We start from the raw sequence: 27312 nt of genomic DNA on the forward strand, positions 1-27312 counted from the left end.
GTTTTCATAAAAGTACTTTCATAAAATTACTTTCATAAATGTAAAAGTACTTCCGTAAATATGCTTTTATAAAAGTACTTTCATAAAAGTGCTTTTATAAAAGTGTTTTCGTAAAAGTACTTCCACAAAAGTACTTTTACAAAAGTACTTTTACAAAAGTACTTTCATAAAAATGTTTTTATAAAAGTACTTTTATAAGTGTTTTTGTAAAAGTACTTCCATAAAAGTGCTTTTATAAAAGTACTTTCGTAAAAGTGTTTTTGTAAAAGTACAAAGTTCTTTTATAAAAGTACTTTCATAAAAGTGTTTTCATAAAAGTACTTTTGTAAAAGTGCTTTAATAAAGTACTTTTATAAAGTGCTTCTATAAAATATCTTTTGTAAAAGTACATTTATAAAAGTGCTTTTATAAAAGTACTTTCATAAAAATGCTTTCATAAAAGTACTTTCGTAAAAATGCTTTTATAAAAGTACTTCCATAAAAATACTTTTATAAAAGTACTTCCATAAAAGTGCTTTCATGTAAAAGTGCTTTCATGTAAAGTAGTTTTATAAAAGTGCTTTCATAAAAGTACTTTTATAAAAATGTTTTTGTAAAAATACTTTTGTGAATGTTCTTTCGCAAAAGTAAACATTTGTGACAATAGTTTTGTAAGTAGAATTTCCTTGAAGAATGAAATGAACAAGATGGCATAATTATTTTTCATGCTGCAGGTTAGTCAATTTTTGTGTTATGGGACTGATTTTTCATTCTAAAAAAAATATGGCCATTGACATGAATTTTGTAATCAAACACTCTAATGTTATTCATTCTTGCATAAAATGAATAACAATTAAGAGAACGAGGCCCAGAACAATGAACCAAACATGACCTTAGCATCAGGTTTCAAATTAGTGCATTGAGGCCGGATTGTCCCATTAAATAAGATAATCCGGCAATGAAATCTCTAAGAATGATAGAAGGTCCATTCCATTTCCACGTAATGACAATGCACCTTTTTTATAAGCCAAACTAAAAACCAATTATAGAACCTAAGCATATGAATTGCCTCAATTATTAGTTTGATTCTTTACAGAGTTTTATCTTTTTGTTGGTTGACAAGCTTGGGCTCAAATAAAATTTAAGTCCGTAATGTAATCACAGCTCCATGTACAAGTAGATGCTACTATGTAAATGGTTCATATATCCTATCCGCACAAGATAAAATTTATCATCATTTTACACACGAGAATTGTTTAGCAAGATTGCACAGGCATCCTAAATACGTGAGAGTTGAGACCGGGGCGGAGCTAGGGGGGAGAGCCGCCATGGCCCCCCCTACGGTCCAGAAATTTACACATTCAATGCAGTTTTTCTATGTAAATTTTCCTTATTCTCACTTTTTACCCAATGGTTCTCCCCTCTTTATGGTCCATCCATAAATTTTGGTCTTCCTCATAAAATATTCCTAACTCCGCCCCTGGTTGAGACTAAGTAAGGGATACAACTAATTGGGTTAAGACAACCAGAATCCAACCTAACCCAAGCCCATGAAAATAGAGAGGAAATTCAAATCAACAATATACGGACTGATGAGAGATATCTCTAATCTTTGGCAATGAATTCATGGAGCAGAGAGTGGTGCAAATGTATAAATGAAAATACGAGCGGGTGATCGTTTAATAGGGATAAAAGTGAACTTTGCTTTTGGTTATTAGAATATTAGCAGCCTAACAAAAATCCAGGACAAAAAATCTTGAATTAATAGTTGAGCCATCTCTCTATTGTACTGTTCTCCTTTATTTCTACGACTTTGAGTTATTAGTCTTGGCCAAAGTATTATCAATGGGCAAAATTGGATTTAAAAAAAAAAAAATTGACAACATGTGATAATGGAATTTGAGGATTGTCAACTGTGGAGAGGTTTCGATATTAAAAAGGAAATTTCAAGGGAGCTTTAAGTCTTTTACCATTATTAGAGGCAAGTCTAGTAGGATTTTTGTTGTTATTATTGTTGCATTTTTATTAGAGGCAAGACTAGTAGGATGTGCCCAAATCAGTTTTTCATTTTCAGAACAAGCCATATCCATACTCTTTGAGATTAAAAAACCGCTTATTTTTTGCCTTCAAAGCAAAAAGACACCTTATTTTAACACATTTTAGATGTAAATTAGGATTATTGTTCATCAAAAACCAAAAAATCGAACCATACCAAAAAATTTGGTTAACCAAACTTATATATATATATATATATATATGCATTCTATATGTGTGTATATTTATAATAAATATAAAAAAATTGAAAAACCAAATCAGCCAACCAGTGGTATTGGTTTGGTTTCAAAAGAAAGAATAATTTGGTAATATAGTTCGATTAACTAAACCGTAAACACCCCTACACGAAACTATTATAATTAAATAATATAAGATATTGTAGTCATTTTAAAATTAGGTTTAATCTTTTTATATTTATTATGATGCACAATATTTACAAACATCATCAATTTAAAATGCAAACTTCGGGGGATTAGCATTTTGTCTAGATGGACCGATCTAATGACAATAAGTTCAACAGAGTGGTTTAACAAGTTGAAATAACTGGTTGGTTTTGGTAACATGCTGGTTCAACCAATTGACCGAAACTAGTTATTCTTGGCAACGGGTTAGTGAACTGGCTGTTGCTAATGTAGCGTGCCATCTAATTTGTTTATTAAAAATAATATGGATAAAAATTATTTTTATCTTAAATTTTGTATTTCATTATTTAATTATGATATCAAAGTTACGTTAACTCTTTTAACTTGAATAGTTCGTATTATTTATATGCAATTAACTCGTTCGATACATAAAACACAACCCAGCCTAGTGCATTTAAGCTGACTCAATGAGTGACTCAACCCATTAAGGTGGTGTTTGACAATATGATTGGTTTATTCTAATATTTAAAGCATTGATACACCCTAATATGCTAACAGGGGTGTTTTGATATTTTTTGTCCCATGCATGCTTTTTATTTTATTTTATTTTTTTTTAATTTCTGTTTAATGTTTAAAGCAACATACACCCTGATATGCCAGTAGGGGTGTATTGATACTTTTTATCCCATGCATAAGGGTGTCAATTGGACTGGATTTGGTTCAATCCGGTCTAGTCCAATGTGAATCCATTATAAATGGACCAGGTCTAATTCAATTCAATAAATGTTTTGGACTAATTTGTACCGGTCCAATTCAATGTTTGGACCATCTAATTTGTTCAAATTCATTTTGATTTAGATTGGTTTCAATCTAAATCGGTCCATTGACACATATATTCTTATTTAATATCAATGGACTAGATATTGGCTTAACCCACCAATTCAATATAAATTTGTTACGGATGGACGAGGTCCAACCCAATCTAGGACCCGCTTAGCAAGTCTTTTTTTAGAAGATCTTGTAGTTCTGACAGTCAAAAGACACATTGAGCTTTTGACATAAGATCTGGGCAGCCCGAAGACTGTTTGGCAGATACGCATCTTTCCATGTGTCGTTTTGGGTCTTTCCACGCGAGAAACTTCATTTGGAGCTTCCCGAAATCAGCCCAAAATGGGCTTTTCGTGTCTTTTGAGCGTCCTGTCTTTTGGCGACTAGATCTTTCGCATGCCAAACGAAAATAGACCAATTTTCGGTCTTCCTGGCTTATATACAGCCGAAAGACCATGTAAAAAGATGTGTCAAACGGGCCCCTAATAAATATTTTGGACCAAATTAGTCCAATCCAATATGTCTTATTAGTCGGTACAAATTGATTTTGGACCAGACGGGGTCCAATCCAAAACCGGTCCATTGACACCTTTACCCATGCATTTTTTTTAATTTCTGTTTTACACATATTTTTATATTGTTTAATAAATAAAAGCATCGATTTCCTACAAACACCCTTTGAAAACAGAAAAAAAAGTACCATATCATTATCAGTAAAAGCAATATAATTGTGCTGATGTGTCAGTTGTTTTGTTTTCAAAAACAAAAACAACCATGTTGTTTGGACACTCTTAAGTAAATGGATGAGGTTTGGGTGAATTAAATGGGTTGGTTGGGGACTTGGGGTTGAAATTGCCATCCCTACTTTCACGTTATAAAGTATCAACTATCTCCTTATATGGCTCTGTTCAAGTTTATTTTTTGTGGATTCTTCGGAGTATTTCAGCTAAGAACAACTTAACCGAAGTTTAAACCTTCTCAAAGAAGTTAAATCTACTAAATGTGCTTTACGATGGGAACTAGAGCTAGGTTTAAGCTCAACCTATGTTCAAGCCTATGAATGGGCCTAAGGCTTGAGCCTGAATCAAGCCCAACATCAAGTCCAAACTGCTAAACCTGGGCCCAACCTACACTGAAATTTAAGGCATTTGGGTTGGGATTAGGCCCAAGCCAGGCTTAGGTTGATCAATTAATTCATACTAAAAAATAATATAGCTATATGTGTATACATGTTTGGTTTACCATGGATATATACTTCTATGCATGCAAAATATGTCTCTATATATGCTTATATACATGCATGTATATAGTTGGGTCTAGATTGGGTTGGGATAAGGTTGGGCCAAGCTTGAGTTGGGTTTGGGCTACTTAGGGGTTAGGCTCAAGCCTAACTAAAAAAATTTAAAACACACACACAACTTGGACCCAAGCCCAACCCAAGGTGTCACACCCCCAACCAAGGTTAGACACATGACAATGCCATATGCTTGCTAGCATGTAGGGCTTTACTTTTTTACTATCAAATCTAAATATATGATAATAGCCTTTTAAATAAAAAAAAATCATAACTTCAATGTAATATCATACATTTCTAATAAACCAAATTCCATCAAAACGAATGAGACCTTAGTGATAATTCTCATCTCCAATAACATAATAAATCCAAAATTCAACTAATAAAGTCTACTACAAAATTTTAATGTAAAGAAATTTGTAATAGTGCTCTTTCTCTCTCTCTAAGCAATCCCGTAGAAAAGTTATTCTTCTTCAGCATTTGAAAAGTAAAATGGAATTAAGAATATTGAATACAATCCTCAGTAAATAACATTTAATCCCTTAGTGTGGACCAATCATGCTATAAAAAAATAGTTTATATAACCCACATATTTCCCAAAATTCACAAAATATGTTTCAAAGTAAAATAATTTATTCCAAAGAAGGACAATCACATAACTCCAAAAAAAAAAAAATCAAAATTTCCAACAAATCTATCGTTTTGAAGATCTCATTAAGAACTATACTTTAGAACCAATTTTTGGTTATAAACGTTGTCAGAAGGCCAGTTTTTGGTGGCTGGCGTACTATGTTTCAATCCAAATTTTAATATAACTTTCATTTTAAAAATCTAAAAGACACAATGTTGGATTTATTGAAATCCAAATGATGTAGGGTTTCTACATGTATGATGGAAAACCTTAATTCTAAGTGTAATAAGCAAGAAAATAAAAAACAAAAAATTAAATGAGGAAAAGACTTACCTTAAAGAATGACTTCGTGCCAAAGAATCAATGAGATTAAACCCCACCTTGATTCTTGAAAGTTGGATTGTCTCCACCTAATCTAACGTTTGAAAAGAGAGAAGATAAAAGTAAAAAAAAAAAAAAAAAAAAGTTTCTTTGATTAGCTTCCACCCTAGGGTGGACTGAACTATAAAACCCCCAAAAAATATTAGGTTTCTTTGTCCCTTATTAATACTTTTTTATTTCTATTAAGGCCATGTTTGATGATTAAGTACTTGTTAAAAGTACTTATACTTCTTAGAAGTACTTGTTTTAACAACCCTTTAGGCTGTTTGGTAACCCACTTTTTCAAATCACTTATTATGTTTTTAATTACTTATTGGAGTGGGAATGTTTGGTAAACTACTTTTCCCATAAGTGCTTATATTTATTCAAATAACAATTTTAGCCCTCACTTATCTCATACATATATACAATACTTTTCAATAATAATAAATAATCATAATAATAATAATAATAATAAATAATCATAATAATAATATAAATAATAATAATAATAACTAATATTAACAATAATCATAATAATAATAATAATAATAATAAATAATAATACATAACTAAAATTAACAGTAATAATAATAACAATAAGACGATGAACAAGGGGAAGGTTGCCACCGCTACAACTCCCTTATTCTCCTTTCGAGCGATAGAGAGCGTTGACAACCTCTCCTTAGTCTCTCTCTCTCTCTCTCTCTCCTTTTCTTCTTCTCCTCCTCCTTTGTTTTTGTTCTTCTATAACCACTGAACCATGAACAAGACATTGTTCATCTTCCTCTCCAAAAGAGAACCAACGGCGGTTGGACGTCTCTCTTTTGGTTCTTCGACACCCGAATGGCGGCGGCGATTAGATCGAGCTCTGTTTCAGAGATCTAAGATCACGCTACGAGCTATGTTTCAGAGATCTGACTTCAAAGCATAGAGAGGCCAAACGACAGGTCTACCGGCCACGGTTCCTCACTACCGATCATCGCCGGTGGACCTGCAGCTGGTGCGTTGTTGCTACTAGGGTTTGAGGATTGAATGAGTGGAGAAGGGGGAGGTATAACCTCGTGGGGGTATTTTAGTCATTATACAAATTTGTCAAGGACTGGTTCGTCCTAATATTCTGGAGAAGTACTTCTTCAAGAAGTACTTAAAAAAAAGCCAACTTGAAGTCACTTTTTCAAAGAAAGAAAAAGTACTTTTTCCCCACTTTTTTACCAAACACCCATAAGTACTTAAAAACCACTTAATGTGTGGTCCCATGTCTTAAAAGAAGTACTTATTAAAAGTGTTCTCAAACAGGGCCTAAATAGTCCCCTAATAAAACAATTACAAACAACCCCCTCCTATAACCATCACTACCCACTTCTCCTATTACTATCCTTGGTTGCTTTTTTCTTTTCTATTTTATGGGTATTACGGATTAGAAATCTAAGCTTAGCCTAAGTAAAAATGTAGGCTAGGTTGGTTCGGGTTTGGGTTGGGCTCACCCAAGTTGCACATAGGGGTGTCAATTGGCCGATTTTGGGTTGCATCCAATCCAATCCAAACCTTATCAAATTGGATTTGAACAGTCCGTATAATTATTGGGTTGGGCCAATCCAAAATATATTGGTCCATATTCTTATAGGTCTGAATTAGGCCTAAACCAAATTTCTAATAATCCAATCATAAGGCCAAACCCTTGTCCAATTTGAAACCGATCAAAACTGAAGTTGCCATAAAATCACTTTTATGAAAGTACTTTTACAAAAACACTTCTATAAAAGTAATTTTATGTAAAAAAGTACTTTTACGAAAGCATTTTCATAAAAGTGCTTTTATAAAAGCACTTTTACAGAATCAATTTTGTAAAAGCACTTTTGTGGAAGTACTTTTGTAAAAACATTTTTATGAAAACACTTTTATGAAAGTACTTTTATAAAAGCACTTTTTATGAAAGTACTTTTACAAAAGCACTTTTGTGAAATAACTTTTATAAGAGTACTTTTATAAAAGCACTTATACAAAAGTACTTTTACGAAAGTATTTTTACAAAAGCACTTATGCAAAAGTATTTGTACAAAAGCACTTATACGAAAGTACTTTTATAAAAGCATATGAAAGTACTTTTATAAAAGCATATGAAAGTACTTTTATCAAAGTATTTTTATAAAAGCACAATGCCAAAAGGGTATTTTTATAATTTTCAAATTTCTTTATTTTAATATATTTTTGTAATTTTTATATGTCCTGTTTTTTTATATATATAATTTTTTATATTTCATTCAGTTTGGATTGAATTTACATTTTAATGAATTGGATTGGATTTGGTTTATATTAAATTTGGACTGGATTGGGTCCAACCCATTTGTAAGTGAACTCACATTAGATTGGATCGGGTTGGACCAAATCCAACCAATTGACACCTCTAGTTGCACACCCCTACTATCTAGCTTTTTCGAACTAGCTAATTGGAAAGGCTTGTTTTAGACAATATAACATATAAGGGATATAGCCAATAGGGATGCTAGTGGGTTAAGTGGTAAATATGAATGGAAAGGGTTAGGCCAGCCTTGATTTGGTTTTAGGTCAAGTTTGAGTTAAAGTGGGCCTATGCTAAACCTAAACCAATGACACTGCAACATTATATTATCTACATATATAGGCTAACTTTTTACTCTCTATTTAGACAAGTTTAATTTTTTACTCTCTATATAAAAGGTGCTAGTGTGGCTACAAAATGTGTGGTGTGTTTTAAATTATTGGGCCCTTTGGTGTATTTGAAATGGTAGGTTTTGAAATTCATTATAATTTTTGATAATATTGTGTATTGTTGTGATGTTGTGAGTTCCAAAATATTGGGATTTGAAATATAAATATTATTGTTAAAATAAACCAAATCAATGTTTATTGAGTGTCTCAAACTGTGCTGTGTTTTGGAACCAATTTTCCAAATATCAATAAATATTTTGACCCACATTTTTTTTGTTTTTCAAAAGCTAGTCACAAGGTTGTTTCTAAGTTTTGTCTACCCCTAAAATGGGTCAAACCCCAAAATTTTGCATATCAGTGACCCATCGATATGATACTGGTCGATAAGTTGCCACATTGCAAAATGGGTCGTCAAACCCCAAAGTTTTGGTTTGTTCCATAGCCAAAATCAACCAATTTCAGAACATGCCACGACTTAAAAGAATACATATTTGTTGTGATGCATCTTAATACAAGAAATTGGAAAGTAGTTGCAGTACCAAACACCGTCTTAGTAGGGTTTTGTTCAAGTTTAGATTTAGTCTGGGTTAAAAATATCAGTACGTATCGGGGCCTTCCCAATACGCCCCTAGAAGAGGTGTATCAGGTCAGGAACTTAAACTGATCTTTCTAAACTGATTTTGGAAAAAAATAAAATAAAACATACAAAAATCACCAATACATGCCGATACCTGTATCTAGGGACTCTTACACCGGTTTTGTTGGGGTTTAGATTAAGTGAATCAATCCTACACCAAACCCGATACATTGACATCCCTATGTATGCTTTGTTTTTTTAAAATAAAAAGCAACTATCACATCATCAAAATCAAATTCTCCTTTTATATTACTGTTGTATAAGCAAAACCATATTATTGTTTTTTTGGTTACGGATAAACCATATTGTTAGTACAAGGTTTTTGCTTTGTAAAAAATTTGTACGTTGCCAAATACGGAAGATCCCTTCTTAGATGTTAGATAACTTTAATCCAACTATGTTCGATGTTCACGTGGCTATTTTTAGAAGTTAGGTAAGCAAGACAGAAAAAGAAATTTGAGTGCTAGACCACATAATCCGGCTCATCCGGTCTGATCCGGGTTTTCGCCTGCAAGAAATAAAAGCATAGTCCACTTGCGGGCTGCGTGAGTTATGGGTGAAAGGAAAGCTCTCAATGATGATGAATCATATCAAGTTTCCACGGTCTTTGGTAAAATATTCCATTATTTTTACTCTAAAAGAAGCCACGTGTATTTTTTACTGGAGCCCACCTAACACCGAGCCCCAATCTGAAGTAGATCGATCAGACGCTCGACAGTTTTTCACAAATTACCCTCTCTCTGCAAGTGTTACTACGAACATTGCTTGAAAACTTGTACGACCGTTTCAACCTTCCCTCGCCGTTCTTGGTTTAGGGTTCGGGGTATTCTGGCATGTGTCCATTTTACACTCCTTCGGTAAATAGATTTGTGACGGACGACAACTGTACTTAAATCCCTGCGTTTGGAATTTTTTATTCCGGTAATGATGCAATACACCAGTAATTACATTTCCTATTGTAGTCCATCGATGTCAAAGAAACCGTTGCATCATTATGCATCAGCTTCAATGATCGGACGGTCAAAATATTCCAACCAAGCTGCTTTTCTGGCATTGAACAGAGATGTACCCATTCCTTCGCTCTGCGTGACACGTACAAGAACTTCTTTATACCCGTCAACTATGCGGTGACTCCGGCGCGAGTTTAACCTATAATAAGACTCCGAACTCCTAAACTTATCTATGAAATGACACCAATATCCTTTTCTCTTTATCTACAGTCTATCCAAAGATTATAGTTAATTTCGTCAATTCAAATCGGCAGGGCAATTCATGTAAATGGTTATAGAAGAAGGGATTTTATGGTAACTTTATCTCCTATTTATTGCATAGATAAAAAGGATAAACAATTCAAGAAATAATAAATTAACGGAAACCAAATTATCTATTTTAGACGGGAAAATTTTTAACGGCGACCGGATAGTTTTTCCGTCCGGCCAGTTGGGTTCGATATTTCCTATATAAACCCGTCACTAGCCTCCTCTCCTCGCATATTTGCACTCATTCTCTCCGTTCGCTTGCCCCCTCGCCCGCTTGGTCTCTCTAATCTCTCTTTCTAGATCCGGAGCTCCTCAGTGGTAAGATTCCGTCTATTTATTGGAATCTTTTATTTATTATTTATTTTTTGTTTCCTTTTTACAAGATATTTCTTGGTTGAGGAGAGCTTTAAGATCGGTAGCGCAGAAAGAGATCGAAATAGTATTATTAATTTTTTATTTTCCTTTGCTCATAATTCAACGGATTGGATAACTTGTATATGTGATGAATTCGTTGATTGATTTGAGGATTTGCACTTTTTGAAGAAGGATTAGCGACTGAATAGAGTATTATTACTTAATATTCCCTTCCATGGAACCCTAAGAAAATGCTGTTTCACCTTTAGAATGGTCACGGGGAGGTGTTTAGAATCTTTATTTTGTGAGGCCCTCGGGTTTGATCTGCTCGGAATCATTGGATGGCTTTCTTAGGTTAATTGAAGATGCTAGTTTCTTTACCGTCAAGTGTTAGTCAGTCCTGCGTCGACGCCAATGAGGACGTCCATACATGATGCAGTTTATCTTTGGGCCTAGTTTGGTGATCCGTTGTTCCTTCTGATCTGAATGCAAATAATACAATGTTGTTTCTGCTGAAGTCATGTGTTTGGGGTTATTTATACATGATTTCTTTTTACGTTATTAGGTTTGTTCATTAGGTAGATTGCATGGGGATGTGAAGTTCTAGGCCGATTCTGTTCCTATTTTAGGTTTGTTAATATGCAATTTTGTTTAATTATCCATTCCCTGTGCTTTGTTAGGGTATTTGCTCCATCTAGGAATGACTTCAAACTTTTCTTATGGGCTGGATTGGTTCCTTGAGTCTGTCCTTGAGGCGGTGACACAATTTTGTGATAGGAAATCATCTTCACTGAAGTATGGTAAAAGATAGAGTTTGCCATTGTGTCCTGCATCCATATTTTTTTGGCTTAAAATATGCTTTGATCTGCTGGTGTTTATCGGTACCATTGTTCTTTAAGCCTATAACATTGTTATTTTATTCTAAATATTTGTTTTATTCTATAACTTTCCAAGCATATAAAATTTTAAATTTAACAATCTCTATGATTAGGCATTTTTTGATTTATTCTCCAATGCTTCTTAATTCATCTGCATGTTGTAGATGAAGGAAGATGCTTGATTTTAGTCTGATAGTATAGCTCTATGTTACAATATTATTTCATATGCATTTGGAATGCTCTGTCATTTATCTGTATACCTTAAGAAGCTATCTACTTATGCAAATACAAGAATATGATAAACTAGCGTGGTTAAATGAACTTTCTACTACTTGTTCCATCCCTTGTAAAAAATAGCATCTTAACTATGATTATTTCTCACCATTACAGATTTCTAATAAGTTAAAGGCTTTATAGTTCCCTTAAAATGTTGTTTCCTTGGATAAAGGAAATTTGATGAAAGCTATTCGGCTAAGTAACCTATTATGGATGCTGGGTTGTCTTACAAGTATGCACTGGTAATGCTGATTACTGCCATCTGATATGATATAATTTTCTGTAATAGTTTTTGTTGATATCCTTAAGCTTAATTATATATATTTTTTGAATTTAATATGCAGAGTCCATCACACTTCTGGAAGTCATTTGGAGATTTTACAATTCTGAATACTAGTCTTAATTTATCTGCACTTTTGGCATGTCATGTGCATTACCCTCTAAAAGAAAATCTGCAAGAGCACCACATAGCGCTGTTTGGAAATACAGTTTAATTTGTATGCATTTACATATGAGATGGGGTGTCGAGGAAGACCATTCTTTGATCTTAATGAACCCCCTGCTGAAGAGGACGAAGAGAATGATGGTGTCCTCTGCTTACAGCCTCAAAAGGCACTTCCATCTTCAAATCCTAGAAAGCCTGATTTGTTTGCATCATCAGAAGGTTCTCAAAGAATAATAAATAACCATGCGTTCTCGCATGCATCTTCTCTTTCAGGCTTCCAGCCCTTTGTTAGGCCTAAAGATGTGCATAGTACTGAGGAGTGTGTTAAACAGAAGGATGATTTGGAATTCAAAGTTTCTTCATCCTCTAAGGTGGGTCATATTGAGGAAAATAAAGCAGCACCACCACAGCCTCTTGGCCTTCCAGCAGATGCTCCAGCCATTGAAAGAGAGGAAGGGGAATGGTCGGATGCTGAGGGTTCTGCTGAGGCACTTCAAAGTAATACAAACAGCGGTAAGCATGATCAATCAATTAATGATAATGGATTAGCTGCACAAAAGCAAGAAATGGCTGAGAGAGATGTTTTTTCTACTTCTGCAAAGACTGCTGAAAATATCTCTAATGATGTTAGAGTTGCTGGGGGTACGAAGGATGATGTTGCGGACAATACCAAGGATGGGAGTCGTGGTCAGGCTTCTTTAGGGTTGGAACCAGAGCCATCTGATGGGACGTGCAACAATAGCCGACAGTCTGAGGGCAATTCAAAAGTAGATGTAGCAATGGATGGACAGGAGGAATCTTCAGTTGTTGTGAATAAAAGAGAAGTTAAAGGAGTTGAAGCAAGTCATGCACTAAGATGTGCCAATAATCCTGGAAAGAGAAATAAGCTTGACCAACAAAAGGAGGCAATGCTAGGAAAGAAGCGTAACAGACAGACAGTGTTTCTTAATTTGGAGGATGTCAAACAAGCTGGCCCTATTAAAACTTCCACTCCAAGAAGGCAAACCTTTTCAGGACCCATAACTACTCGGACAGTGAAGGAAATTCGTAATATTCCTTCCCCAGCTGAACGCAGTGGAGATAGACAGGGCCTAGCAAAAGATCCAAAACAGGGAGATACATCATGTAATGAAGGTGGCACTCCAATGGAATACAGTGATCATAAATTTGAATCTAATGGTGATATAAATCCAGGACCTAAGTTTAAGAGGTTAAACAGTGGCAATGACACCCCTGCAGATATATACCCACCATCCGTTCCTAGACAGGGTTCATGGAAACAGTCCATGGATTCCAGACAACTCAAGAATCCACAAGTCTCAAGTAGGAAACAGCCAATGGTCAATCAAGTATCAGTGGATCAAAAATTAAGCAACAAGAAACATCTTCCTGTCAAAAAACAAACTACAAACAGTACACAGTATCAAGATACATCTGTTGAACGCCTTTTGCGTGAGGTTACCAATGATAAATTCTGGCATAATCCAGGTTTGATATTTCTAGTCCTTTGCATGTTGAAGCTGCTAGCTATTGACTGTTTCACTTATTTTATCCTAGATCTTGCTTGTATCCTTTTTGGTCTCTTTGGTGGATTAACATGCACTTTGGTGCTTGGTTTGTTAATTTGAGAAGCAGAATTTTACTCTCCATGCTGATCTTTTTCTTTTGGAGCCTTGTGCAGTTATGTAAAGCTTTAAATTGCAACCACCTCTATGATATTATCCTGCTCTTCTTTTGTCCTGGCTATGTGAGACAACCAAAACTGCCTTTTCTGCAATTTTGATAAAAAAATGCCTTTTCTGCACGAGTTCTGCCAACTAATTTTGTGAAAGATGGAAAGACAAAAGTGGGGTTCCTTTGGATGAGAGTAAATATAAAAGTAAATTTTACTTGGAAGTTGAAGATGTTTACACTATCCATTCGTCTTCTTTCTGTATTTTCCTCTTGGCTAATATTCCCTTACTACTCTGGTGAAAAGGTTGTTTAACTCAGTTATTGAAGGGTTGCATGGTTAGATATATTGACATATTGTTAGCATCACATCCATCTGCTTCTAGTATAGTTTAAATGATTGAGATGATTTGGGAGCGTCCAAATCCAACAAACAATTTACAAATTCATACCACTTAATGAACTACTGTTGTGATTGCCAAAAGCTGTTAGAGCAGGTCCTGAAATTTATTTTGTATTTTGGTTCATAAGTTTGTGAGAAATGAGGTGTGGATAACTCTCCATCATGCATGGCAAAAGGATCTTCTGCAGCTTTATTTGGTGGTACACCAATTATTTTCTTTTGATTGTAAACTGTTGACCTTTATTACATGATAAGAAGAATGAATAAATTACAAGCATGCCAAGCATCCCTTAAATAGGCTGGGCTGGCACAAACCATCTAAGCTTTTCTTTACTGTTTACATTGACAGTCTAAAGATGTTACCCAAACAGTTTGCTGATCTGTGGTCCAAAAATAAACTGGCTCCATTTCCCTAACACTCTTATATCCTTCATAATGTTCCAATGTTGCCACTAACATTGACTGCTGTTTACATTACAGTCTCTAAAGATGTTACCCAAACAGTTTGCTGATCTATGGTCCAAAAAGTAACTGGCTCCATTTCCCCAACACTCTTATATCCTTCATAATGTTCCAATGTTGCCACCAACATTGGTTGCTGTTTACATTACAGTCTCTAAAGATGTTACCCAAACAGTTTGCTGATCTGTGGTCCAAAAAGAAACTGGCTCCATTTCCCTAACACTCTTATATCCTTCATAATGTTCCAACGTTGCAACTAACATTGATTGCTGTTCTTTAGCCAACCAATGACCACTCTAGAATCCTATTCTATCATTATGTTTCCAACATTTAGTGACCTTCCCAACCTTAATCCTAGTAATACTTCTATCAACTTGGTCTTTGTAGGGTCACCATTGGCATGCAGGTCTCTATGAGATTTTAAAATTTAGCGTTTCCCATCCCATGTTTCTATCAATAATATTTAATTAGACTGGTCAACAATTGATGGGCCACCATTCCAATGAGACTGAAGACCTGAATGTTGAGAACGAACCCCCTAATTTCTTTAGCCAACCAATGACCACTCTAGAATCCTATTCTATCATTATGTTTCCAACATTTAGTGACCTTCCCAACCTTAATCCTAGTAATACTTCTATCAACTTGGTCTTTGTAGGGTCACCATTGGCATGCAGGTCTCTATGAGATTTTAAAATTTAGGGTTTCCCATCCCATGTTTCTATCAATAATATTTAATTAGATTGATCAACAATTGATGGGCCACCATTCCAATGAGACTGAAGACCTGAATGTTGAGAACGAACCACCTAATTTCTTCCTTGAAGGATGTCATCCATGGTGAAAGGATCAACCATATTTAAAGTTTCGACCAATGCATCACTTTCACTAAGATGTTTTCAATGATTGCTTTAGAGTGTGCCTTTCCATTGAAAATTCATTTATTCTTTTCTTCCCATATTGTCCAATAACTGCTGTCGTAATACATCTCAACAAAGAGACCTTAAATAGGGATTCCACATCAGTTGGAGGGCTACAATTGAACTCAAAAGGATACAAGCCATTCCCAAAACTTCATCAGTTGTAGGTGGTCCTCCAATTATTTTTAGTGTCTGCGTTGACTGCTGAATTAAAGGTTTCATAATAGAGATGTAGTTACATAACTTCTCAGATTTTTTTTGATTGTTCATTACTTCTTTAGGATTCCTAAGGAAAAAAGTAACTCAAAAAGCAATAATTCAGTTTCAATAATAACACTTGCAAAATTGTATTTTTCTGGAATCTTGTTATGAGCATCAGTCACATGTATTTCAAATTTCTATGTGTGTATCTGTTTTGAACTATCCCATTAAAAGAAAAACTTCATGAGGATTTTTTTAGATGATCTATGAATGTGCTTTGACTTGAAGGGCAATGAAATATTGATAACAAGAGGTCCTGCAATAGTGGCATATGAGGCTCCCACATTACACTCTTTAATCCTTATCTGAGATTTCTATTGCTTCCTCTAGATTTCTTCTTTTTATTGGGTTATTGTTTGTTTTCATTTATGGTGCCATTTTATGTTGTCCATCTCTCTCGGTATATAATGACAATGTTGTTTGTTAATCAGAGGAAACAGAACTTCAGTGTGTTCCTGGACGGTTTGAATCTGTAGAAGAGTATGTTCGAGTTTTTGAACCTTTGCTTTTTGAGGAATGTCGGGCACAACTGTACAGCACTTGGGAGGAATTTACTGAAACAGTTTCAAGAGATGCACACATAATGGTCCGCATCAAAAACATGGAAAGGCGTGAAAGAGGTATTTAATGTTTACTGGTATCAGGGCCTTGATCTTTCCATGTTTGCATACCAATCTATTTTATGGGATTTATATCCTATCTTTGTCATCTCCATCACTTCTGTTGATGTCTTATCTTACTGTCTGAATTAGATCAAATGATAAGTACATGGTAGCTTTTCTTTTACAGGGTATAGTGTTTTGAGAGCACCTTAATTGATTTTTATAAAATTGATTTAATCCATTTCTTCTTTGTTTCACAAGCTTCAAATTTCATTATTGATTATTGACAACTTTGCACAAGCATTCTGTTTTAACAGAACTGGTTTTTAAATTATCTTCTTTATAGGTTGTGGTCAATAAGCCAGGTGATAGTTAAGTGGGCTAAAGTACTCATATAAATCCTGTTTTGAAAACCAAGTCTACTTTTACGATGCTTTATGGATGTACTTGGTTATTAATTATTGGCTTATTGCTATAACTATCTGTTAAGCTGTTTATAATTGAGATTTTTGAATATCATTCTCCTAGTTTTGTTAAATGTAACTATTATATTGGTGGGTTTTAGGATGGTATGATGTAATAGTTCTTCCTATGCATGAGACAAAGTGGACATTTAAGGAGGGCGATGTTGCTGTTCTTTCATCACCCAGGCCTGGAACAGGTTTGATATGAGTTCTGATCTTTTCCCCTGGCCATATGCTTGCTTTATATAGTATTTATATTTGATATTTGAATGTTAATTTGGACATCATCAAGCAGCCAGATCTAAGAGGAACAGTTCTGGAGTAAGTGAGGATGATATGGAACCTGAGGTCAATGGGCGTGTTGCTGGTACCGTTAGGCGATATATACCCATTGATACTCGTGATCCTCCAGGAGCCATTCTTCACTTTTATGTTGGGGATACATATGATACTAGCAGGTCACTTTCAGATCCTCAGTTCAAATTGTGTGGTTATTCTTCCTCTGAAATTATTTCTCACTTAATTATCTGAGGACAATATGCCTCCCCGTCAATTAGTTGCAAGATTTTGTTTAACATCTTCCAACAATAGTTCTTTCTCTGGTTTCAGCAAGGTTGATGATGATCATATTCTGAGGAAGTTACAGCCAAAAGGCATCTGGTTTCTTACTGTTCTTGGTTCTCTTGCAACTACCCAGCGTGAATATATTGCTCTACATGCATTTCGGCGTCTCAATTTACAGGTATTTATGAAATCCAATTTACTGCACGATGGGTTTTTATTGTAAGTTTGTAATGTCTTGAGCGAACAATACCCTTTTGAAACTTTGTTATGTTATGGTCTTTGCACAGATGCAAACTGCAATCCTCAACCCTAGTCCAGAACACTTTCCAAAGTATGAAGAACAGCCACCTGCCATGCCTGACTGCTTCACACAGAACTTTGTAGAATACCTACACAGGACCTTCAATGGTCCTCAATTGGCTGCCATTCAACGGGCTGCAATGCATACAGCTGCTGGTACCAGTAGTGGGATGACAAAGAGGCAAGATCCTTGGCCTTTTACGCTTGTTCAAGGGCCTCCAGGAACAGGGAAAACACACACTGTGTGGGGAATGTTGAATGTTATACATCTTGTTCAGTATCAGCATTATTACACTGCATTGCTCAAGAAACTGGCTCCAGAAAGCTATAAGCAATTTAATGAGAGCAATTCTGAAAGTGTCAGCACAGGATCCATTGATGAAGTTCTTCAAAGCATGGATCAGAACCTACTCCGTACTCTGCCAAAACTCTGTCCAAAACCCAGAATGCTTGTATGTGCTCCTTCAAATGCAGCAACTGATGAATTGCTAGCACGTGTCCTAGACCGTGGATTCATTGATGGTGAGATGAAAGTCTATCGACCCGATGTGGCCCGAGTTGGTGTTGATTCACAGACTCGTGCTGCACAGGCAGTTTCTGTTGAGCGAAGGACTGAACAGCTTTTAGTGAAGGGCCGCGATGAAATTATTGGATGGATGCACCAGTTGAAGGCTCGTGAAGCTCAATTATCACAGCAGATTGCTTGTCTTCAGAGAGAGCTTAATGTTGCAGCTGCAGCAGGTCGTTCTCAGGGATCTGTTGGTGTTGACCCTGATGTTCTTGTTGCTCGTGACCATAATCGTGATACATTACTCCAAAATCTTGCAGCAGTTGTGGAGGGAAGGGACAAAATTTTGGTTGAGATGTCCCGCCTTCTCATCTTGGAAGGCAGGTTTCGTGCAGGTAGCAGTTTCAACATGGAAGAAGCTCGTGCAAACCTTGAAGCTAGTTTTGCCAATGAAGCCGAGATTGTTTTTACTACAGTCTCAAGTAGTGGTCGCAAGTTGTTCTCTCGTCTCACTCATGGTTTTGATATGGTTGTTATTGATGAAGCAGCCCAGGCTAGTGAAGTAGCAGTTCTTCCTCCTCTTTCTCTTGGTGCAGCTCGCTGTGTTCTTGTAGGAGATCCTCAGCAGCTTCCAGCAACAGTTATAAGCAAGGCTGCTGGGACCTTGTTATACAGTAGAAGTCTCTTTGAAAGGTTCCAGCAAGCTGGTTGTCCAATGTTATTATCTGTACAGTACAGGATGCATCCTCAAATCCGTGATTTTCCTTCTAGGTATTTCTACCAAGGCCGTCTGACTGACAGTGAAAGTGTCTCCAATCTACCTGATGAGATTTACTATAAAGATCCTTTATTGAGACCTTACTTGTTCTATGATATTACACATGGACGTGAATCCCATAGAGGTGGATCAGTCTCTTACCAAAACATCCATGAAGCACAGTTCTGTCTCCGCTTATATGAGCATCTTCAGAAGACACTGAAGTCTTTAGGTGTTGGCAAGGTTTCTGTTGGTATAATAACTCCATACAAGCTGCAGTTGAAATGCCTTCAACGTGAGTTTGAAGAGGTTTTGAATTCAGAAGAAGGGAAGGACCTGTATATCAACACCGTGGATGCATTCCAAGGTCAAGAGCGTGATGTCATAATCATGTCTTGTGTCCGTGCCTCAAATCATGGTGTGGGCTTTGTTGCTGATATCCGTCGAATGAATGTTGCCTTAACTCGTGCAAGAAGAGCACTATGGGTATGGGCTTTCTTCTATTTTATTGGCACACACACAAACACAAGCATGAACTATGAATTGGTGTATGTTCACTCTTTAAATTTGATGTTCTAACAGGTCATGGGCAATGCCAATGCTCTGATGCAATCTGATGATTGGGCTGCATTGATCACGGATGCGAGGGCGAGGAGCTGTTATGTTGATATGGATTCTCTTCCAAAGGAGTTTCTGGTCACAAAAGGCCCTACATACACTCCATTACCGGGGAAGGCTTCTTCTAACACGAGGAATTTGAGAGCATCTGGACCAAGGCATAGACACATTGACTTGCATCCTGAGTCCAAGTCAGGCACCCCTTCAGAGGAAGATGAGAAGTTGAACAATTTACCAATAACAAGGAATGGTGGTTACCGAAACTTCAAGCTGTCAGTAGAGAATTCCTTAGATGATTTAGATCAATCAGGAGATAAATCTCGAGATGCTTGGCAATATGGCATCCAGAAGAGACAAAGTTCTGCTGGGGTAGTCAGCAAGAGAGATTCGTAATAGGCAGAGACAACGATGTCTGCATGTTTTTGTGGCGCCCAGGGGAGATTTGAGCGAGGTTAATTGATCTCTATTTTTTGTTAATGCTCCCTCCCAGGGCTGGATGGACAAATTCAGGAGAATAATCTCCTCTTCTGCTTTGTCCAGAAGAAAGCTTGATTAATAAGTCAAGATCAAGCACAGATCCTGCTAAACTCTGGTGACTTGAGTTACTCAATCAGCTCAGGTGGATCAAATGGAAAGTTGGAGTTTGAGGAATGAGAACTACATTGATGAGTACTTCGGACTAAAAAGGATGCATATATCGCTAATTGGACTGACTCGATATCAAAAATGGTGTTGCAAGAAACTGATTGCTTTCCAAGTTATCATCAGGCTTAGCATGGGGATTTTGATAAGTTTTTTTTCGGTCTTCTTTCCTGATGACGTTCAGAGAACTTGGGAATATTGTGCATTACACACAGCCAAGCAAGTTGGCCTCAGAAGATCAGCAAGCTTCTCATCATTCGGACAAGAATCAAGCATTTTGTTGGCTCTTGTTCCTGGGAATATGACAGCAAGCTTAGCATGGGGATTTTGATAAGTTTTTTTTCGCTCTTCTTTCCTGATGACGTTCAGAGAACTTGGGAATATTGTGCATTACACACAGCCAAGCAAGTTGGCCTCAGAAGATCAGCAAGCTTCTCATCTTTCGAACAAGAATCAAGCATTTTGTTGGCTCTTGTTCGTGGGAATATGACAGCCAGATTTTTTGCTCTCTTGCTTAGTAGCCTGTTGACTGCATGGAACACGGTAAACTGGAGTACCGAGTATCCTTACGATTGCCCATGTCCGGGTGCATGAGGCGATGTTTTGCATACTTGCAGTATATATTCAAGATTTTATATGGTTATAGGTTTTATGTTTCTTCTGTCTCCAGTTGTTTGAAGAGGAAACTGTGGATGGCAGCCCCAACAGGTATATTGAGGTTAGACAATTCTGTATAGAAGATGGATTACAAGATCTGTCATGTACAAGAAAAATCATACTAGAAGTAGTTGGGATGTCACTTATTAATCATTTAACTGTACATTATCAACTTCTCTAATAACACAATTCTTTCTTTATTTTTCCCCATTGTATCTGTGCGGTTTGTCCGTTACGCTTAAATGTGGTTGCTTCTTGCTTTATTAGTCTGAGCTGAGGAAAGCATTGCTGTCACTTCAGCCCACGACTTAAGTTTTTCAATTGAAATGCCAAAATCACCCATCAGAGAAAAAAAAAGAAGTACCAAATCCCATGGATATTTATAAAACCCTGTTTTAGAACATAAAAATGGAAATAGAGATGAGCATGATTCGAAGAGATAAAGAGGACTGTATTTTTTAGTATGAGAAGCTGAGCCAGTGAGCTAGAATGGGGCCATGTGAATCAGAATTTGGTAGAGTTTACTGTTTACCCCCGAAATATAAGATACTAAGGTTGATGATTTGCGAAACACGGGCTATGGAACCAATCAAGAGACAAATGGAAAAAAAAAGTTGGAGGTAGTCGTTCTAGCCCTTGTCACTTGATTCCGAGATGGAATAACTGATTTGCAGTTCTGCAAGAAAATTAGGCTCAGTTTGGAAGGAGTACAAATGCAAATAGTGCAAAATCTTATGTTTTGTATTATTTTGTATGCATTTGCATTGTATATATTTGCAGTTGTACTCTTTTCATACTGAGCCTTAAGGCTTCATTTGGAAGGAGTGTAAATACAAATATGTAAAGCGCAAAACCTTATATTTTGTATTGTTTTGTATAGATTTGTACACATAGTTGTATTTGTATTCCTTTCAAACTGAGCTTAAAGTACTGATGGAAGAAAGGAATGCCGACGATTGAGATTGTGAGAATATGAAGATTGTGTTTCCCACGTAAAATGAACATTTCCTAAATAAAAAAGAGAATTTTTGAGACAGTGGGGTTGGGGGTGGGGGATAGGGATAGGTGATTTCAAAGGGGTCGGGGATCTACTGCACTTGGACATGTGGTGCAGCGTTCTATTCAGTCTGTGACAAGCATCTCATTACACGTGCATAAATACCCATGTATATGAGACCATACATCATACATGTAATGGGACACGTGCATAAATACCCATGTATATGAGACCATACATCATACATGTAATGGGACAGGTGTGTAAATACAGTTGTATACTTGTATTAGCTAGGCTAGATTCACGTGACAAGGAGAATCACATAATTCAACCTCTTGTGACATTTACATAATGCCATGTGAACGAGGTTCATCCTCTCTACATTTCATCTCTTCTCTCCACTACCCTATCCCTATGTGACCAGCAGGCACGGGTGTTGACACTTGACGGTCCAAAACCAGCCCGAAGGTGTATTCCTTCTGCGTACCAGGCCGAAATGGAGCATATATGCATTGGTAAAAGCCCCCTAGATCAGTTATAGGCTTTACCAGCAAACCAGCTGGTACCTTCCATCCCCATCTCTCAAGTCTCATCTGCCTTAAAATTTCTCCTTGAAGCTCTATTAGAAGATCATTCCCCTTTGAAATAAGACCAGATGAGCTGCATTTGATGGCTGTCGGAGGCTGTTTTACCAATAATAACGCCCCATAGTGAGCCACTCAGAGAAATTGGAGTGGTTGTGGGGCATGTACACTTACGGCTACGGTGGGACATTATTATGGTTAAACAGTCCCAAAACACAGCCATCAAAGTAGTGCATCTCCTCCGGACTCAGAAGTCAGAAGAGAACAAACTCTCTTACCCCCTCCCCACCTCCCCCTCAGGCACACACGCAGAGCCCAGGTAATGCGAAGAGAACTCACAGAGTCACAGTTTCACACTAACACCATGAAAAACGTGACCAGCTAAATAGTTCCGCAAGACTCGGTATCAAATTCTACTTCATCCACTCTTGGTCTGATTTTGTTCGAGATAGAGAGACTTTGGCCTTGGCAAACGGAGATACTTTGATTCAACACAACTTTTTGTACATTCATCAATCATTTTCTTGTCACTAATTGCTTAAAGTTTACCATACAGGACGATCAAATTGACACAAATGCTGGACAACCTAAAGAATATATATGGTAAAAAGGGGTGTCTAGTGGAGGATAATGGCAACTTCATCTCTATCTACTGGGAGAATTTGACTTGCTGGAAAAACTACTAATCCTCCGGCCAAAAAGTCTCTCTAGTACAGAATCTGATTTTGTAGATTTGAAGGACTAAAAGTTCCCAGAAACCTATCTTATTTATTAATCTTGAAATCTGGACCCACCAGAAGCAATTCTCTCAGATGTCTTCAGAATTCAGGTCATCTACTGCTCTATCATCTTGATTGTTAACTTTGAGCCATTCTCAAGTATTTTTGCTGCTTCCAGTAAGTTTCTGTTTAAGCTTAATCTCTGACATCTGATGCTTCTTTTCTTTTCCATGATGTGCCAGCTCCCCTTGAAAACATGTTCATTTGAGAGGAGCCCGAAATCCAGAAAATTACCAGGCTGCAATTTCTAGGTGTTAAACTACACATTGGAATGCAATCTGCAAACAGAGAGTTCTAAACAATTCAAAGCCTCAGCTGTTCATAGAGGAGATGAGTCCGAAGTTCCAACTCAAGGGATTGCCTCATTCTTAACTAAAGCAAAAGCTATAAGGCTATAAACCCATTGGTCAAGGGTCAGAGCTCCGATACTTGCTCCAATATTTGGAGGCTTAAAATATTGATAGGTAGTGGGGTATCCAGTGGAAGCAACTCTATTTGAACTTTGAACCATACTCATCAGATGCAATTCTGAGAGCCATCTGTATGTATCCAATTAAGACTGATAGCATCCACACATCCGTTTTCCAGTTTGATCAATTAGGTGACCTCTCAAATCTATCCATGCCTCTGTTGTTGGTTCACTGTTAGTTTCAATGAAGCTCAAACCTGGTAGCTTTCTTATTCCCCCCTCTTCCATCTTTCTTCTTATCCTCTCCACATTGTCCCACCTCCCTTGGGAAGCATAAATATTTGAGAGGAGCACATAGTCTCCGCAGTGATCACATTGCAATTTGAAAAGATTCTCAATGGCAACCTCTGCGAACTTGATACTCAAATGCAACCTGCAAGCACTGAGAAGTGCTCTCCAGATGATTGCATTAGGTTGCATCTCCATTCTAAGAATGAGATCATATGCCTCTTCAAGCCGGCCTGCCCGGCCAAGGAGGTCTATCATGCATCCGTAATGCTCAATTTTTGGAGAAATGTGGTACTTGTTTCTCATGGCTTCAAAGTAGTGGATTCCTTGGTCAACCAATCCCGCATGACTACAAGCATATAGAACACCTATGAAGGTGATTCCATCAGGCATTGGACCCGAATCTAACATTAACAAGAAGAGATCAAGTGCGTCCATCGCGTGCCCATGAATAGCAAGCCCCCAAATCATGGACGTCCATGCCATAACATCACGTAAATGCATCCTGTTGAAGACTTCCCGTGCCTTAGTGATGCACCCGCATTTTGAATACATATCAATTAGTGCAGTACCTAAAGTTGTGTTGAACATGAACCGCTTCTCTTTCTCTTTGGCATATGAATGAATCCTCTCCCCGATGTCCAATGCCCCAAGATGCGCACATGCACGCAGTGTGCTAACCAATGTTGGCTCGTCCGGCTCCAATTCTCCGGCTTCTATTTTCTGGAACAGTTCCAAAGCTTCTTCGAAATGGCCATTAAAGACATACCCTCCAATAAGTGCGTTCCACATACCAATGTCTCTCTTTTGTGCCTCATTGAAGACCTGCCTCGCCAAATCAATTTGCCTGCATTTTGCATACATATCTATAAGAGCGGTTCTAATGTTGATACTTGACCGAAATTCGTCCCAGTTCTCATTAACATAAGTATGAAGCCACCTCCCCAACTCAAGCTCCTTTTTTTGTGCGCATGCGGAGATCACACCAATCAGAGTCACATCATTGGGTCTGACACCCTCCGACCACATCCAACCAAACAGCCTCAATCCATCATCCGGCAGGCCATTCTGCACGTACCCTGAGATCACAGCATTCCAAGAAACAACATTCCGAGTATCCATTTCGTCGAACACCTTCTCCGCGGAATTCAAGTCGCCACATGTAGAGTAGGCGTGGATTGCTGTGGTGGCAACAAAGATATGAGAGACATGCCCACTCTTTGCGGCGAGACCATGGATGGCCTTCCCCGTCTCGAGCGCATGGGAACGGGCGCAGGCCTTCAGCACAAAAGCGTAAGTGAAACTCTGTCGTTGGATGAACTCTCGACACATTTGCACGAAAATGAAAATAGCACGTTGTGGAGTGTTGCTAATGGAGAGACCTCTTATAATGGTATTCCATGTGAACTGGTTCGGCTTGTGAGCATGGGTGAAAATTAGCACGGAACGGGTCATGTTGTTTTGTTGGAACTTGATGGACGCCATCTCTACAAGCTTTCCAATCAAGAACTGGTTGTGTTGGAAACCTGAGGTTATGATGTGGGCATGGACTTGGTTGAATTGTTTGAATGTGGTACACTGATTTAAAAGGAAAAGCAAATTTCGTGCTTTTGGGGTGTAATGGGATTGTGGTGAAGTGCTGAAAAAACAAAAAGACCAGAAGAATGCGGGAGCTGAGCATATAATTTTCAAACGAGCTGTGGTTGGGGAACGCACGAAAATTGCAAGCTGGGTTTTTCTCATATTTCTTTTTTTGGTAGGTTCGGAACTTCAGATATCCTTGTTGTCGTCCAGACTGAATCGAGAGATACCCATCATGAGTCCATGTATGCCCATGAGAGGCCTTAGGATGTCGAGTGTTATAGGAGGGATGTTCGCATCGAGCATCATGATCCACGGCTTCTGGACTTGGAGCTGAGGCCTTCATTCAGATGCCGAATATTACAGGAGGGATGTTCACATTGAGCATCATGATCCACGGCTTCTAGACTTGGAGCTGAGGCGTCGTGAGAAGATCAGTTATCGTGATCCTTACAGGATTTACAGGAAACCTCCACCTACTCATGATCCAGTATATTCTGCGGACCAGCCTCCAGTATATCCTGCTGCTCCTCTCTGACCGATATTAGAGTTAAATAATTGAATTACAATTTTTAAGAGGGAATGTGAACAAGTTCTGCTTCAAAAAAAAAAAAAAGGACTCAATTTCAATTTTTTTATTGCTGTTTATGAATAATTGAATTAAAAATAAACAATTAAGGGCCTTGAGAAATCTCTTGGCCATCGACCTAGTAAAATTGTTGCATACATTACCAGGATTTTGACATTTTAAGTCAGATTTTGACTATGTGATTTTGGGATCCCAATTTAATTTAAATATAGGCCCGTTCATTTACCCCTATGTTGGGGTAGGAAAGTTGGTCAATGGGAAAGTTGGTTAACTTTCCCATGATCTTTTGCAAGTATATGTGGGGTCCGTGGAAAATATAGATTTCCCCGGGTAAGTATTTTGGTCATTTATTTGGGAAAATCTTATCCACCTTAGAGGTGAATAAGTTACTCTTCCATCATGGAGTGATTTTGCAGTTGAAAAATACCCCTGTTAATAAGCTTAGGGCAAACATTAACCTCTTTCCCAAACCTCTTATTCAGTAAGAACATCCACCACCAAGGAAAACCCCATACCTCTGTGATTCGTGGAAGAATCTTTTATTGAGTCCATAGATTAGTCTTCTTATTCCCCTTATTTTTTTTCCTTGCAAAGAACTGTAAACTAGGATCTGATTCATATTCAGTTATTTGAGGGCTTGTCTGTAGTAAGCAAATCTCTCTGCCATCTCCACTCCTGCGGTCCATCTTCCAAATCTTATATCCTCAAAGACTGAAGTATCAATTAAGCAAACCAAAAAAGAAAATTAATTAAGAAAAGAACTCACCTATGATGAACGATAAAAATCTCACAACCGCCGCTCTTGGATCTGTTAACCCAATGACCTTTATAATCCACCATCCCTTCTACCATATCTCCTCCTCCTCCCTGCAGCGGAGATTCACTTGCTGAAGCGTCACACACCTCCATTCTTCCCAGTCCCCTCCCATGCCTCCTCTCTCTCTCTCTCCATTCTACGCAATCAACAAAGAAAATTGAGGAAAGAGCTATCACAAAAACCTGAATTCCAATTCAATACCTTTCTGAATTTAGTTATATATATGGTTTCAAATTCAGGAAACCATATAAGAACAAATGGATTTTATTGGTGTGAAATTGGGAGTCCTAGAGCCATATTCGATCATCCATGAGAAATCTGTCCAATTCTTTTTTTTTCTTCTGATTTTTTACTTTGTTTGATGAAATATTATTTAGTTCTCAGTTGTTA

At 37.2% G+C, this 27312-nt stretch overlaps 1 protein-coding gene and 1 pseudogene across 6 annotated transcripts; one reads left to right on the plus strand and one right to left on the minus strand.

Moving 5' to 3' along the window:
- Positions 1-10260: 10260 nt before the first annotated feature.
- Positions 10261-21088, plus strand: LOC104600108 (uncharacterized). Of its 5 annotated transcripts, none has more exons than XM_088888025.1 (10): positions 10310-10414; positions 11131-11250; positions 11719-11846; positions 11949-13537; positions 16198-16386; positions 16934-17029; positions 17128-17290; positions 17442-17574; positions 17684-19447; positions 19544-21088. In XM_088888025.1, exons 4-10 carry the CDS (start codon positions 12121-12123, stop codon positions 19970-19972), a joined length of 4191 nt encoding a protein of 1396 aa, XP_088744151.1. In that variant the 5' UTR covers positions 10310-10414; positions 11131-11250; positions 11719-11846; positions 11949-12120; the 3' UTR covers positions 19973-21088. The 5 variants fall into 5 exon arrangements, with proteins under 5 accessions (XP_088744153.1, XP_010261244.1, XP_088744151.1 ...); XM_088888024.1 differs by having other exon boundaries at positions 11131-11245; XM_010262942.3 differs by lacking the exon at positions 11131-11250 and having other exon boundaries at positions 10263-10414.
- Positions 21089-23761: 2673 nt separating this feature from the next.
- On the minus strand, positions 23762-26112 carry LOC104600181 (putative pentatricopeptide repeat-containing protein At3g05240 pseudogene; annotated as a pseudogene). Its single transcript, XR_016076337.1, has one exon. The product of XR_016076337.1 is annotated as a putative pentatricopeptide repeat-containing protein At3g05240 pseudogene (transcript).
- Between the last annotated feature and the right edge of the window lie 1200 nt (positions 26113-27312).

This window comes from Nelumbo nucifera, chromosome 5 (assembly GCF_055504915.1).
Source record: "Nelumbo nucifera cultivar China Antique chromosome 5, China Antique-T2T, whole genome shotgun sequence".
In the NCBI taxonomy this organism is placed as follows: Eukaryota; Viridiplantae; Streptophyta; class Magnoliopsida; order Proteales; family Nelumbonaceae; genus Nelumbo; species Nelumbo nucifera.